The sequence below is a fragment of the Ranitomeya imitator genome, chromosome 3, assembly GCF_032444005.1.
Source record: "Ranitomeya imitator isolate aRanImi1 chromosome 3, aRanImi1.pri, whole genome shotgun sequence".
In the NCBI taxonomy this organism is placed as follows: Eukaryota; Metazoa; Chordata; class Amphibia; order Anura; family Dendrobatidae; genus Ranitomeya; species Ranitomeya imitator.
In genome coordinates, this window is record NC_091284.1 from 94204610 (window position 1) to 94221550 (window position 16941).

General features: G+C 42.2%; 1 protein-coding gene across 2 annotated transcripts in view; it reads right to left on the reverse strand.

Annotated features, from left to right (window-relative positions):
- SSH2 (slingshot protein phosphatase 2) overlaps window positions 1-16941 on the reverse strand; it is a 234243-nt gene that overhangs the window by 106766 nt on the left and 110536 nt on the right. For both annotated transcript variants that reach the window (XM_069761157.1, XM_069761159.1), the window contains one exon: window positions 15044-15087. In XM_069761157.1, the coding sequence (XP_069617258.1) occupies window positions 15044-15087 (44 nt within the window). The remainder of the gene's footprint in view (window positions 1-15043; window positions 15088-16941) is intronic.

Genomic DNA, 16941 nt, shown 5'->3' on the forward strand with positions numbered 1-16941 from the left:
TCACCAGCGACCACATAGCGACGCAGCAACGATCCCTGACAGGTCGTATCGTTGTCGGGATCGCTTTAGCGTCGCTATGTGTGACGGGGCCTTAACTTATAAGAAGAACATGTGCTACTAACAAAAGGGAGGTCCTTAAAAATGGCAAAATAAGCCAATTATGACTGCAAATAAAAGTTAAGGCGTGCCTACCATTTGATCCAAAACCTGTTAAATGGTACCGTATTTCTGCCTTCATCTCTTAAAAGTTAAGGTTATCCTGGACTTCGTTCTTCGCCCCATAGAGAAAAAAAACAAAAAAACAGAGTTGCTAACTACCGTATCTACCAGTTCTGCCTGGCGCCAATCTCTGCTTCATTTGACCACATGTCAACCGAACAGCACCTTCTCTTCTGGTCTGCTCTGTCGACAGGGCGTCACTGTAGACGTCATGCTGATTAACAGGCAGCTCCTTGGAGTTAGGCAGTGGGGAGCAGACCATTAATCATCATGACATTAGGAAAGACGCCCTGTCAACAGAGCAGAGTAGAGGAGAAGCTACTCTGTCAAGTTACGTCAACAAATGGTGCAGAATATCTTCCGTGTTGGCAGAGATTAACCAAGGAGAACAGGAGGGTAGTTTGTGGATACCCAATAATAAAAGTTCTTAGCATCATAAGAAAAAAAGTCTCAAACACCACGTTTAAAACGGACGCCATCACACGATTCATGCCGCTCAAACCTCAAGCAGCAGGAATCAGAGGCTCGACGCAAGGTGGCAGCCAGGTTAATTGGTCTCTGAAACACTCAGGCAGTTCCAAGAAAATATACCGGTTCTTTAAAAATCAAGCAGGGGACGACACACTTCCAGTACTACCCCGGGACTTCTAGACTTTATGTCTTCCTCTAGTCACAACTTTTTGCGTGTATGCCAATTTTTGTTTTACATTTCTGGAAAGGTATCATTAACAGCAGACAATTCTACTCATTTACCAGTAAACCAAGTTAGGTAATTCCCTGATCTTGTTCTAAAGACGAGAAATGTGGCCAAAGAGGAAAACATTAAACAATATCATATAAAGACGACCAGCACTGCTCATACCGCTCTAGAACACGTGTAAGGCTATGTGCACACGTTGAGTATTTGTAGCAGTGCAAGAACACTCAAACAATTTACATGCTGCAGACAAGCCACTTTAATGGTTGGAATATGCAAGGGAATAATAAGCAACATGTGCAGGAAATTTCGAGACACATAGGAAAAACAGAGCAAAAACACGGCATGTGGAAAGGCACCATTTAGGTTACCATTTTCAGTTTTCTAGTATATCCAAACCTCTGCGAAAAATACATTTTTTTCAGTGCTAGATCATTTATGTTCTGTTCCTTGTATGCAACAATTTCTCTAAAACTATAGCAATGCTGCCAAATTTTACGGGTAGCTTTGTAGTACTAAAAGGAGTCCATGTAGATTCTCATGTGGTCTAACTAGTCTCTGAGACAAGCGTCATTCTCAGTATACCTATATACATTGTTAACTAAGAATTATAGGAGCTGACTGTACACCTCATACCTTATCGAGGAGCCTGTAAAAGTAAAATGGTGCAAACATTTTCATGAAACCAAATTGCAAAAATGATTTCTACATTAAAAATAATAAAATGCCCCAGAGGTGGACAACCCTTTCAAATTAAAAATAAGTAGTTAGCTCTAGCATAAAAAAAATGATAGTCTAAAAGTCTGACAGGTTGCAGTAAGCTGGAGACCATCAAGTACAACTGGCCATGCACGCAAGTGTGATCTGAAAGGGCAGATTTTTACTATATTGGTCGACCAAAGTTATATGCACCACATTCAAAGTTGAATGCACACATTCAAATCGTCCCTCACCTCTGCTAAACAGGTCAATTTCACAACCCTTGTATCTTCTTTATCCCACAACCCCAAACAGTTGTTCAACGCTTAACTCCCTCCCTCATCTCTGCAAAAGACTTTGCTCCACCACAACCCCATCTATAAAAGGCCACTGCCCCTTCCCCATGACCTTCCTCCCCACCATCACTGAAGGAGAGCTCACTCATCTCTTCTCCAAATCGCACCTCACCCCTTGTGAACTTGACTCCATCCCATGATATCTCCTACCCCACCCTCCCAACCATGCTTATCCGAGCCCTAACCCATCATCTCTTCAACTTAACCTATCGCTAACCTCTGGTACCTTATCTTCTGCTGTCAAACATGCCACAATCACACTTACCCTGAAGAAGTCATCCCTTGACCCGACCTCTACGTCCCGCTATCGCCCCATGCCACTGCTCCCGTTCACCCCAAAATGCCTCGAACAGCATGTCCATGCTGAACTTTCCTCCCATCTCATCTACCTCGCTCTTTGATGACATACAGTTCGGCTTCTGTCCCCATCATTGCATCAAAACCGTCTTCACCAAAATTACTTACAACTTACTTACAGCCAAAGCTGACAATGTATACTGCTCCTAGACCAGTCCTCTGCCTTTAACACAGTCAACCACTCCCTCCTACTACAAAACATCTTTTCCCTTGGTGTTAAAGACCTTGCTCTCTCCTGGATCTCCGCATACCACGCGTTTAATGTCTCCCACTCCCTCAAGGCTTTGTTCTAGGACCCTTAGTCTTCTTAATCTATACCTTTGGCCTGGGACAACTCAAAGTCCCATGGCTTCCAGGACCATCTAAACGCTGATGATAGTCAGACATCACCTCACTGATGTGCAGAACCCCAGAGTGTCTATCAGCCATATCCTCCTCCTCATCATGCTTTTTAAAAGCTCAACACCCTTTTGTATACAGTACTCATGTACAGAACCATGGAATCAATCGTGCTGCAAAAAATAAATAAGCTAGACTTTGCGACAACTGATGAAAAACTGCTGGTTTTGGTGAAATCATAATCTGTCAAAGTTGAAATATTTTGTCTGCAGTTTATGGTTGATCATTCAATACTTTTAACAAGCGCCTTGATGAATTAGATAATTTTTTTTTCTATTGAAATACACAAAATTACCTGACTGATTACACAAAATTTCTAAATCCCCAATTCATAGCATACATAAAAATACATATACATGGTGACAAGCAAGGATTGACATTTACATCATAGATGAGGCCAAATCACTTCTGTACTGGTAATTGAACGATTCGATGACTCAGAGGTAACAGTGATAATTGGCTGCAATATTTTCTGGCAATAAACCGGACTGATTCAATTACATTTCAGTTCTCCCACAACAACACCCACATTTTGGCATCCATTGTCCACTAGCAACAGGTTGCATAAATAAACCCTTAAAAAACATAAGGGAACAGTCACTGGTTATCGGAGAACACACACAAACGTTTTACTGAACGGTAGCGGGTATGCGGCATTAGCTTATTCTAAAAATTGTACTGTCCCCAAAAGACAGGGTTTTCCTTTATGTTGCCTGAACTTCACCCAGTCAAAAGGGTGCGGGACATTCCAGTGAGAAGACAGCGTGCTGAGTCAAGTCTAACAGATGGCGCAGAAGTGGACTGGGCTACCTGCCAGCTGTTTTAAAGGTGTGCCAGCCTTTTGCCGATCTGCCATGTACAGCTTGTCTGGGTTCCCCAGCGCAGTTTGCCAAGAGGGGAGTAAGCGCCCTCCTTACACACAAAAATGTTCAGTCGTGCTTACCATGAGGTGACAGAAAGGTTATGGTAAGAAGAACTACAAATCAGCTTTGCAGCCTGCGGATAACTTATATACTTTATTTTTATGGACTTTATGCATGATGATTTCAGGATCTTATTGTGGGCACAATATTTGGACACTTCTCTAAGCTGGGTGCCACGTTTGCGAGCTACTCAACTTTACACACGTAATAAAACCAGATGAACACCCCAATACAATAGAGGTGGTGGCCAAACTAGGGACAATGTGTCTCAGATAACTAGTCCTAGGTAGGTTTCTCTTGATTGACAGGTCTCTCCTCATACACACATGAAAAGACCTGTGTGTCTAAGGGCAGCTGCACCTGAAAGTTGGTCTCTCCATCATGGAAAAAAAAAAAAACACATTTTGATTATACTGATCAAATCAGAGTTTGATCAGTTTTTCTAAGAGGCGAGGCGGGGGAAAGTTTCTCCACCTTCTCCATTCAGTCAGAGAAAATCGGACCCCACTTTGATGTCATCCAAGTGCGGCCTGATGTTTTCCCGGTTCCAAAGACTTGCATTGGCAATTATGATCCGACACTTGGATAAAAATTGGACGTCACCGATTTTTTTCATTGGACATATGAACAGCCCCATAGAATAACATGGGTACGAGTGTTATCAAAAAGATGGATGGGACTCGTCTGATATAAACGGTTGTGTGCATGAGCCCTAGGGGAGCTAAGTGGGGAGAAGCCACCAGGAAACGTCCTCGTTCTAGTCATCTGAGATGCAGGGTTTCTGGTCGGCTTTTCAAAATAGCATGTAGAAAAGCCGCGGAGACACCATCACGTGTTTCTCAGCGCAAGCAATAAATAGCCAGGTCTTTCACTGGGAAGGAACAACCATGGGAAGGGCAGCATCCAAAAAGGAAAACCACCTATGCCAAAACATGGTATCCATCCACAGACCACTGTTTCGGGGTATTTGCCCCTCATCAGTGTGGAGTAGGAAACTGGCTATTAGGAGCAGTGCCTAGTAAAAGGACTATAAACATAAGGATGAATGACCTCGGGGAGATCAAAACATCCAATACCGTGGAGACACCATCACGTGTTTCTCAACGCAGTGATCCAGTCTGATATAAACGGTTGTGTGCATGAGCCCTAGGGTAGCTAAGTGGGGAGAAGCCACCAGGGAACGTCCTCGCTCTAGTCATCTAAGATGCATGGTTTCTGGTCGGCTTTTCAAAATAGGTCTTCTCCAAAATGCCACAGTGCAGTGAGATAAGATTTACTCAATTGGGCATCCAGGCTCGGATTCATGCCACTCGTGGTTCATGAATCAGATGACAGCTTCCCTTTAAATTGAGGCATCAATAGCTTTCGATGGATCGGCTAAATAGTGCGAGTCCCCTTGTGTATCTCTCATTCTCTGTAGGTCTATTTCATATGTATTAATCATTTTCATGACCTCTTTTGTGCTGAATAATGGCCCCGTGATTGGACTTGTTCTGTTACATACGGTAACTCGTGACCCAGACTGGCGGCAGACTGTAAAAGACATGTCAGGCCTCAGCAAGTATATAGTTCACCCTCAGGTCTCATCTGGTAGAATGAAAGTCAGCGGAAACAAGAGGATATAAAAGACAAATACACAAGATGACTAATCGTCTGCTATTTATACTACCTGTCCTTCCTCCATGTATACAGACACCGAGCCACAGGGAAATCACGCTCCTCTCACAGATGCAGAGTCACACTGTGCGCCCCATGGGGGACATGGACTGATGGGACCGATCGCAATCTCTGTGCAGAAAGATATGTTTGAATATAGAAGCAAAAGGAATTAGACCATACTGTCAGACGGACGCGGGTGACTTTCTCCAATCATAACTTTACTCCTTATGTGAAATTGACCATAACATTTACCCAAGCTGCCAATATAGCATGCTAAAGTACACCCACATGTGCCTGTAACATAGGAGGGGGGCACGCTGCTGACGGACCCCTCTGGTGACATTTATGTTCACCATCAGCCAAGACTCTGGTAAAGAGAGACACATCATATACTCCTTTATCCCAGAGACAATGGGGGACTGGTACCCCCGAAAGGCATAAGAAATCAATGGCACACACAGACTATAGTCAGGAGGGGTGCCAACCTTAACCCTTTCACCACCATGGGATTTTCCGTTCTTGCGTTTTCGTTTTTCGCTCCCCTTCTTCCCAGAGCTATAACTTTTTTTTTCCGACAATATGGCCATGTGAGGGCTCGTTATTTGCGGGACGAGTTGCACTTGAGAAAGACACCATCGATTTTACTGTACCACACAGTGTACTAGAAAACGGAAACAAAATTCCAAATGCAGTGAAATTGCAAAAAAAAAGTGCAATTTTACAATTTTTTTTTTTACCATGTTCATAAAATGCTAAAACTGACCTGCCACTATGATTCTCCAGGTCATTACTAGTTCATAGACACCAAACATGTATAGGTTTTTTTTTTATTATTTAATTGGTGAGAAAAAAAAATCCAAAGTTTGTAAAAGAGAAAAAAAAAAAAAGGTGCTATTTTCCGAGACCGTAGCGTCTCCATTTTTCAGGATCTGGGGCTGGGCGAGAGCTTAATTTTTGCACACTGAGCTGATGTGTTTATTGGCATTATTTTGAGGTAGAGACAAATGTTTTGATTGCCTGTTATTGCATTTTATTACGGCGACAAAAAAAATAAAAATGTAATTCTGACGTTCTGACGTATTTTGATAGATCGGCCATTTCTGAACATAGCGATAACAAATATGTGTGTATTTTTTTATTGTTTGATGTTCTCTGGAGAAAATGGGGGCGATTTTAAACATTATATATATATGTATACCTGAAAAGATCCGCATCAAACTATGATGTAGATATACGTCCTAGGTCGTAAAGGGATTAACAACGGTGTCAGCTTACATTCACTACCACAGATGATTTTATCAAGATACTAATACAAGTCCCCCAAAAAGTTATTAAAGAGGTCATTCAATGCATCCAGCATGTTTGTTTGTTTTTTTTAAATTCTGGACAATAATCCCTTTATGCATTGTTCCCATGATGAGTTTTTGGTGATTTTTGTTTACACTGCCTAATTTACGAAAAACCGCAAATAACCTATTTTTCTTAACGAATGCAGAAAATCTACAACATTAAAACCTCACCAAAAAGTCATTGTGGGAATGTAGCCTTAAAGGGCATTAATGCTTCTATTATTATCTAGGTCTGCAATTATTATGTACGGTACTTCGACCCAAACAATACCTTCACAAGTTAAAATCTCCACAAAATTTGGTACAAGATATAAAATTATAAGCTTGTGCTTTGTGGGTACTTTGAATGAGGCAGTGTTCAAAAATGAATATTTTCTCATAAATCACCTGCCATTTACGCTAAAAAAAAAAAAAAAAAAAAAAAAATACAAACTATTATCATGACATCTAATTAGGAGTTCACAATCCGTACTAAATCACTAATTCAGCATTAACCTATAGATAAAGCTAAATGACCCCGTACATGAAATAAATGTCGGCTGAACCCACAGATTTCGTCAAGACCGGTCGACCATCTCGTGTATGGGGGTCCTCCGAACACTACTATGACAAATAAGGTCAGGAAAAAAAAAAAAAAAAGGATTGGGCCTTTGGAATTTTAAATCACCCATCATTTCTGGTTTCTGGGGAAGATAAGCAGAGACCGAAGAGAATGGCCGGCCATGGACAACAGTTCTCACGTGAGTAGCCAGCCTTACTTTTGGGTATTGGACCGCTCCTGTCAAAGGAGGTGCAAAAAAAAAAAAATGACACCTTGATCACATTACCTAAGAGATTCAGCCCAGAGGGACAACCATGAAACTGAGACCTCGCAACAAGATATTCATCTGAATGTTCGTTTTAACACACTGGTAGAACTGGTGTAAAAAAAAAAAAAATGTCCGAGAAGTAAACCTATAATTAAAAACCTAGTCTATTGGAGATTGCATCAATGATGGAGATTAGAGAAGTCATATTCTATCTTGTCACAATATAATGACAGAAAAAGTACTATAGCTGGAAACATAGGTTGAAAAAAAAATCTTAATTGGCAGGTAGACTCTGCGCCTTGAAATCGGATATTGGCAAGTAACTTTTTTTTATTATTTATTTTTTCATTTTTCACTATGGGAATTCTTAGTGATGAATCAACTGCCTCCTGCAATCCATAGTAATTTGTCTGACCAACTATAGGTGCCTGATTTTGCTAAAAAGGCCTCCCCAAAAAAACTGGAATAAAGCATGCAGTTTAGTCAATGGTCATAATAATAACACAGCCATTTGCGGTTTATTCCACAATTGCCTATAATAACCTTCCATCCTGGTAACATATGTTCAGCGACATCGGGAAATAAACATATTTTCTCTTAATGAAGCATCAAAGACAAAATCATTCTTTGAATAACATGTCTTTGTTAAAGGAAAAAAAAACAAACCAGAAAAAAAAACCAGCATGGTCGACTTTCTCGCAAAAGATGACAGTGATTGATCAGCTAAAACAACAAAATCATTTTTGGTTGAAATCATTCATTTTCAGCAACTTTAATCCACTGTGTATGTGAGCCTTTAGATTCATAGGCAGCATATGGATCACCAGATTTCACAATATAAACTGCATACATTATTAAGAAGATCTCTTAAATCTGATGAGAACGGCTCAAAAAAGAAGGAAGGAAAAATCAACACACAACAAGACGCCTCGGAATGAGGCAACCTTAAGGCCAAGTTCCCACAATAAGTTTTTGATGCTGCGTATTTTCTTAAGCAAAAAAAAAAAAGCTGCATCTATCAAAGTGGATGAGATTCATAGAGAGCCTATAACTAGTGATGAGCAAACGTGCTCGGGCGACGAGCATGCTCGGGTGTTATCAGAGGGTCTTCGGCGTGCTTGAATAGTATGCTCAAGTCCCCACGGCTGCATTAATCACGACGGTTAGATAGCCGCAGCACATGCATGTTCCCTGTATGTTCGATTATACCAGAATGTGTTGTGGCTGTCTAACCGCCATGAATCATGCAGCCGTGGGGACTCAAACACATTATTCAAGCACTCCGAATATACTCGATTAGCACATGAGCATGTTCTGAGAACACCTTATCCAAGCACGCTTAATAATAATAATCTTTATTTTTATTTTTATATAGCGCTAACATATTCCGCAGCGCTTTACAGTTTGCACACATTATCATCGCTGTCCCAGATGGGGCTCACAATCTAAATTCCCTATCAGTATGTCTTTGGAATGTGGGAGGAAACCGGAGTGCCCGGAGGAAACCCACGCAAACACGGAGAGAACATACAAACTCTTTGCAGATGTTGTCCAAGGTGGGATTAGAACCCAGGACTCCAGCGCTGCAAGGCTGCTGTGCTAACCACTGCGCCACCGTGCTGCCCTGCTTGCTCATCATTCCCCAGTCGTTTACAGCCGGGAGCAGCCGCATTAGCTGCGCTCCCATATGTGGGGGCATTTACATTTTACAACTGGATTACAGCGTGAGACTTGACTGTACGGCGGACAGGTATGGTATATTGTGGCTTTTTTATTTTGGATTTTTTTTTTTTTGTTTTACAGAAGAACGAGGGCTTTACATGGATTGAGCGTGCGGTAAAGATGTTTAAACCTGTGTGTTTCATTATTTCATTAAAATACCGTACTTTATTCTTACTGTGTGTGTATTTTTAACCCTTTCAGACTATTGGATTAAGAATGGAGCGGTGTCTTATTGACTCCTCTCCATTATTAACCAGGCTTAATGTCACCTTACAATAGCAAGGTGACATTAAACCCTTATTACCCCATATGCCAATGCCACAGGGCAGTGGGAAGAGAGGCTGAGTGCCAGAATAGGCACATCTTATAGATGTGCCTTTTCTGGGGTATATATGTATATATATATATATATATATATATATATATATATATATATATATATATATATATATATATATATATATACACACACACATATACACACTAGATGGTGGGCCAATTCTATTGCATCGGGTGTTCTAGAATATGTATGCGTAGTGTATAGCACAGCCCACGCAGTACATTGCGCAGCCCACGCAGTACATTACGCAGCCCACGCAGTACACGTTGTATATTGCGCAGCCCACATAGTATATTGCGCAGCCCACGTTGTATATTGCGCAGCCCACGTAGTATATTGCACAGTCCATGTAGTATATTGCACAGCCCACGCAGTATATAGCAATGTGGGCACCATATCCCTGTTAAAAAAAAGAATTAAAATAAAAAATAGTGATATACTCACCCTCCGTTGACCCCCCAAATCGAAGCAGTTACCGACGGTCCTCGTGCGCTCCGGTCTGAAGAGTGCATTGTGGTCTCACGAGACGGCTACGTCATCATCTCGCGAGATCGCAGCATGGACCGGTTACCGGAGCGTCGCAAGCGGGAAAGGCCTGTTGTAGATCCGAGGGGCCGACGGACGGTGAGTATATAACGATTTTTTATTTTTTAATTATTTTTAACATTAGATCTTTTTACTATTGATGCCGCATAAATAGTAAAACGTTGGTCACACAGGGTTAATAGCAGCGTTAACCGAGTGCGTTACACCGCGGTCAACGCTGCCATTAACCCCGTGTGAGCGCTGACCGGAGGGGAATATGCGGGTGCCGGGCACTGACTGCGTGGAGGAAGGAGCGGCCATTTTCTTCCGGACGGTGCCCGTCGCTGATTGGTCGCTGCAAAACAGCCACGACCAATTAGCGACTTGGATTTCCATGACATACAGAGTCCGCGACCAATGAATATCCGTGACAGACAGAAAAGACAGACAGACGGAAGTGACCCTTAATCTACACACACACACCTTTACTATGTGTAGACATTTATTCTATCTATTCTATTTTCCTGTTAGTGTGGTTTTACTGTACTGAATTACCGGCTTTTCTAAAGGACACTCGTGCGTATTTCTCGCAAGTCACACTGATGGTCCATGTGGTGTGCGAGTTTTTCTCGCATCCATAGACTTTCATTGCCGATTCTTGGCTAAGAAAATATCGGATGATGGGAGCTGCCCCATAGATTAACATTGGTCCGAGTGCTGTGCGATTTTTTACGGTCTAGTGTGACTCCGGCCTAAGTGTGACAGTGACTTGTTTAGAATTGAAATTAGCAACCTTCAGGGCTCCTCTGATCGACTTCTACAAAATTCCATCGCTAAATATGAGGAAGCCATAGGTCAAGCTGAAGGGTGGGCCGCAGTCAACATGATGTAATAGTAAATAAACGAATGCAAATCTGGTTTCTGAGGAAATACTTTTCTGATCTTTTCTTTCCTGAAGTTAATTTAGGCTTCGCAAATGAGAAAACAAATGATACTGCTAGCACAGGACATGCGCTCTCAGGGCAAACCAAGACACACAAAGGCATGATAGGATTTTTTATTCTACAAGAAAGCAAGTGAAAAGTAAAGAACATACGGTAAACAGATTCTCAGACATTTAGCAGTCGGCCATTCTAGCAATGCCAAGACAATAGATGGCAGAAGTCATGAATATTCACACTACTGTGAATGATAACAAATATTTTGCACCCAATTTTTAGACAGGTCCCAACAAGAATATTTTGGGGAGCACTGCCTCTGCCCAGTGATGAGTGCATGCTTGGGGGCAGAGACATTTCTGGACCAGGTCACATGACACAGTGGGATCTTTACAAGCCAATACTGAAGGAACTGGAGACCTTTGGTCCTCCGAGGAGATTGAGAAAAGTCTTCTGAATTTCTAATGCATGTAAATTACAAAACTGAAATTTTTAACAATTGCCAACATTTTATAATTCCTAGACAATCCCTTTAAGAGTTTTATTTTTCCCCCAGATAGAATACTGATGGCCATTATTGTGGGATAGGCGAGGGCACCAGGGTGATGGACATGCAGCTTCCCATTGTCCATGAATCCATTTCTCCTGCCAAAGAGTAGTGGGGGCACATTCTTACTGATCACACATCAATGACCTATTTTAAAAGGACAAGTCCTGAGTGCTTTATCCTGGAACCCTTTGATATGGAAGTCTGGAAGCTAACTGGAATATGTTTATGCCTTTCTGGAGAATTGGTGACGGCACGTAATGTTGAGAAGCCAATATATATTTTCTACATCTCACGATCAATGTGTAAACTATTTCTCCCCCGCACACTCAGAATATAGTGTCTGGCATCAGACTGCCATTAATGGCCAATAGCGAGAGTACGGCTTCCCTCCTACACTTGACAAACAGCAATGACCTGCCGAATACCCAGATCTGTGCACCGATCCAGCTGCTGTGGGACGTCCGCCACTCATCCACACCCAACCCAGCCGCAGCGGAAACTTATCACCAAGCAATTTGGGGATAAAAGAGAAAGATGGCTACAAGGAAGACAATGGGAAATAAAATGTGACATCTGATTTTTGGGGCATTTACGGTAGTTTATTACTTTCTTTTATGTGGAGACAAGATTTGTAAAGGCCTTATGAAGTATTCAGGTAAGCGGCCTATAAATCTCATTCACACAGAAGTTTGCCTCACAATCGTTAGGAGGAACTGATGAGGGACAATTGCTAGATTACAGGAATTATCTCCTAGCACAAATTATTTCCAAGAACGTTCTTTATTTATTGGCTTTACGTTCGTTATACAGAGCTCCTCCCTCCCCCAAAAGTAAAATCTTTTTCAGTACATATGAGGTTTTTGGACAAATTTATACAATTGGATATAAAACAGCTTTAAACCCATAAAAATTACAACAAAGAACTCATTGTCCTTACAGTCTATGCCTTTAATGTGTATGGCCATGGTAAGAATACACATAAGAGGACAGTCAAGAAACCAGCCAATTTCATGTGAACAGGTGGACCATCTACCATGAATGAGGTAGCGTTGAGGACACCGATTTGCAGAAGATGCTTCCATAGTAGCCAGACCAAAGCACAGCCAACTTCCAGCATTATTGTAGGCCCTACTAATAAAAAAAAAGGCACCAAGGAAGCCAACAGGTAGTAAGGACGTTTACAGCGCAGTGGACAACTGACATGGCCGCTGGACCAGGGTCGTGGAAATCATTCTGCTAAACTCTAGTATATGGTTGTACCAAAAGTAGATGGAGGAAACAAAAAGGTCGTTCACGTTTGATTTCAACACGTCCGATCCTTTTGTCCTCAAGGAGGATCAGCCACCAGCAGCAAAGTCTAATGGCCGCTTACTTTCCTCTGAAGACATACGCATTCAGCCAACATATGAGGTGCATGGCCACCATGAGGCACTTCATCACCCAGAAGAGTATCACTTGTATTTCGTTTCTCCACACAAGTACACAAAGCTGGTGGAATACTGCAGGCGACAACATTCCTGTGTTGGGCCAATCTAACCCCTGAAAACACTCCTACAGGAGAGAATATTAATATAAAGTTCCTACCTAACACTACACCGGTGGTAAAACGAGCCTAATCATCATGAGCCACTGAGCTCACTGATTGTTGTGTATATTACAGTTCTTGTTAAAGAATGTTCTGATGAAGGTCCTATGACGGACTGAAAACGTTCACATTTTTGTTTGGATGCACAATAAAAGGAACTCCAATTTTTCATATACCGAGTGCCAAATTTGTTATTATATTCTGGCCACTGAATAAATAGACATTCTTCTCAGCATCAGGTCATCTTTTAGAACTTTTCGTATGTCTCAGTGCAACTTCTGCAAAACATGTGCCAGAATCTACAAGGCACCCAACATCTTCTGACCACATCCTGCTTCTTCCTTCCAGTTTGTCCAGTTTGGACTGTTATATAGCAGGACTGGGTGAAGATGTGATAATGGAATAATCTGAGTGCACAGAAATGAAGAATATTGTGATGACATCGTCCAAAGTTCAGGTGTGACACTGAATCCCTACATGTAATGAATAATGGAAAATAAACCATCTTTATCACCCACTAAAAACACCCCAACAAGCAGCAGAAATCCGCGGTGAGAACTTGTAGCACCGCCGGAAAGCGTGTTATTGTGTAAGATGTCTTGTGGTCGGGCACAGCGTGTACTGATAACACAATCACGCCTCACTGCTGCTTCTTGTAACCCAGACGAAACGGAAGTGTGAACTACACACCATAAACATCACCCATAACATGTGTAAGGAAGACGGAGCGTGGCGTCCTCCACCCCAACACACAAACATGTGGACCTCCACCAACTAATTTTGATATTTTCCATTATAACATTTATTTTTTTTGCCACGATTCGAGCAATTTCACTAAAACGTATTCCACTAACAATTAGTCTGGTAAAGATAATTTCCTGTGGAAATTTTCACCATTAGAAAATTTACCAGAAGTCCTGAAATGTTCGTAGATCCTCAGCTCTGGCAGCAAAGTACGGAGGCGAGCTTGGATTTTTTCTCATCTCTCTGGGCTCATTAGTAAGTTGTTCTCCAGAAGTGGACACCTCCATAACTTCTAGATGAATCGCCAAAATGCCTTCCAACACTTGACAATGCTATTGTGGGTTTTGTGTGTCAGTATGAACAGGGCCTTAAAAAGGGTTTGACTCTGGCATATTATGGCAAAAAATATGGCAGAGAATGAATGGCGATGTGATTAGGTATGTGCGTGACTGTGTTCATTGACTTCTTTGAAGGTTGTGGAAGTCATCAGTTTTCATAACTCCTGTAAAATTGGAGCATGTTCCACGCACGCCCGGCCACGTGTCCATTCATACTCCGCCAGGATTCGCATCCATTACACATTTAGCCATAAATGTCAACAGTGGCATAACTCCCTTATACTACAATTTACTGACCGCCGTTTCTTATGGCAGATTCCCAGTTTCGGACGTGCTACATGTAGTCCTCTACAGCTGCTCTAATTGTACGCCAGACTCTAGAGGAGCAGAAAACACTTCACTGCGGTAATGGGTCATATAAGAAATGAAGTGATGTGTGATGTCGCGGCACAGTCCGGCCGGGAAGGTTCTTACTCGTGTAATGTCCACATTAAGGATGGAGGCGATAATCCCCTTTAAGCCTGATATTAATGTTAAGGGGCGTAGAGGACTACCTGTAATTACGCAGTCACAGAGGCCTGTTCTTACATTTACAGGACCTGATGGACATTTCCCTTGATCACCTAAAAGTTCGAGGTGAAGCAATTTCCTGCTACTTTTCACCCAATTAAATAAGCAGAAAGCGGAAAAAAGTCTGAAGCACGAGGCAAACATGACATATTTGGCAAATGGTCCACGGAACGGCGCCTCCATCCTAACAAGCATTCATCACAAATGGGAAGTAACATTTGTATAAGTCATGAAAGCTGCAGCACGGATTCTAGGACACGTTACCTTCTGGGCTGAGAGCGACACTCTTCTTCCCCGCTGTCCGCCTCCTGTGGAGAGAGAACAGGCACAATTATTCCATGTCGCACATCCACCACCCCGCTTACCAGGCATGCCAGTCTGCCCACACTGTCGGATCATAGGGATCGCGTGGTCTGACTTAAACCACTGTAGGAAGAGTCAGGCAGCTGCAGCACTTCTTGATTTGATGACATTTCTATTATCGCAAGCTGCAGACATTGTGTAACTTGTGTACATGGGGCAATACGAGAACATGGGACTGGCACACCAGCTTCCCTTGTAGTCGAAGCCTAAGGTGGCCACAGACAGGACTGACATCAGGGGCCCCCTGTACCAAACCGTTAAGTCGTTGTGTTTTTGCTTTTTTTTTTTTTTTTTTTTTTTTTTTTTTAACGCAGGAAAAACATACTCTTGACAGTAAAGAAGTGGCTTACAAAAAGTAGGTTTCGCTGTGTTTTTGTTGTCTGTAATGCATGCTGATAAAGTTTACTGCCCCCCCCCTAAAAAAAAAAAAAAAATCATGATGCAACTTCCTTAAGGTTTTTGCACCAAAACCTGATACCTTCCCTTTGTGCTGCGTTTTTTGCACTTACCCATTACCTTCTATGTGTGCAGAAACAACGCATAAAGGAGTGACATGCTGCAGTTTGCAAAAATGCAGCAGTTTTCCCAAATCAGTCAGGAAAAAAACCTCATCTGTGTACAAGAGATTTCTGAACTCTCAAAGCTTTTGTTAGTACCGTACTGTAAAATGCGGCTTAAAATTTGCATTAAAAAAAAAAAAAAAAAATCAGCAAAAACGCTACGTGTGAACATATCCAAAAGGATGAGGTCAGAGGTTGTATTTGGTGCAAAACAGCCTAAAATCCACTAATAATAGCCATAAAATCACACGTTTAGGTGCCCAATACATATCCGATGGCTGTCGATCAAACAATGGTTCAGCTGATCCTACGTCTGGGAATTCTTTGCAAACTCCCCCCATATACACAGGGGCGGCCAATGCTAGACCCCTCCAGGCTCATCTCGCTGGGAACAAGAGGATTGGCGGTCCGAAATCAGACATGCCAGATCCTTATCAACCATGGCAGATAATGTCACACTAGACTGTCGGCCAATGTTGGTGAGTGCAGCTGACATGGGTCTAACATATATGCGGGACTTGGGCCCAGACTATGCAATCTAATGGACGCTGACTGCATGGACCTACTTACTATTGGGCGCCAGGCCTGGGCCTTGTAGTCGCACTTATTTCACATATACATAGTCCTAACAGCTATGACACACTACGTGCATGACTGGGAATTGTACCAGCAAAATCAGATATAAAACACAAGAAGACACGCAATACGACCTGTACAGTAATGGCCATATATTATCCCCATGCAGAAATCTGCCACATACCTATAAATAGTGTGATCACATCCATAGTAATGATGTAGGTGCCATATCTGTCCTCCGCAGGGTGTAGGCTACATAACACCTCACAAACATTTGGCAACCGCTGGTAGCTTTCCTACAAGCCATATAACCCGGCCACACCAGTCGGCCCCTTCCATCATCAACTGGGAACACACTTGCCAATTTAAAAAGGAAAATTCCACTGATGATACGGACAAATAGCCCTTTAAAGATTAATCCCATGTTGTTACTGCCGCAGAATGTTTGTAAGAACAATTTACTGTTTGTTTGTTTTCAGTTATAGGTTATCGAAAACGGAGAGAAATGTTGTTAATTACTTGTGGCTCGCTGCCTAGGTTACAGGCCACCACTGCAGCCTAGCAGCAGTGGCCGAACATGTGCAGTGCTTACAAGCGCTTTCCTGTTGAGCTTGTAAGCGCTACTCTGCCGCCTCACGTAGACGCACAGGAGGGCGCACAGTT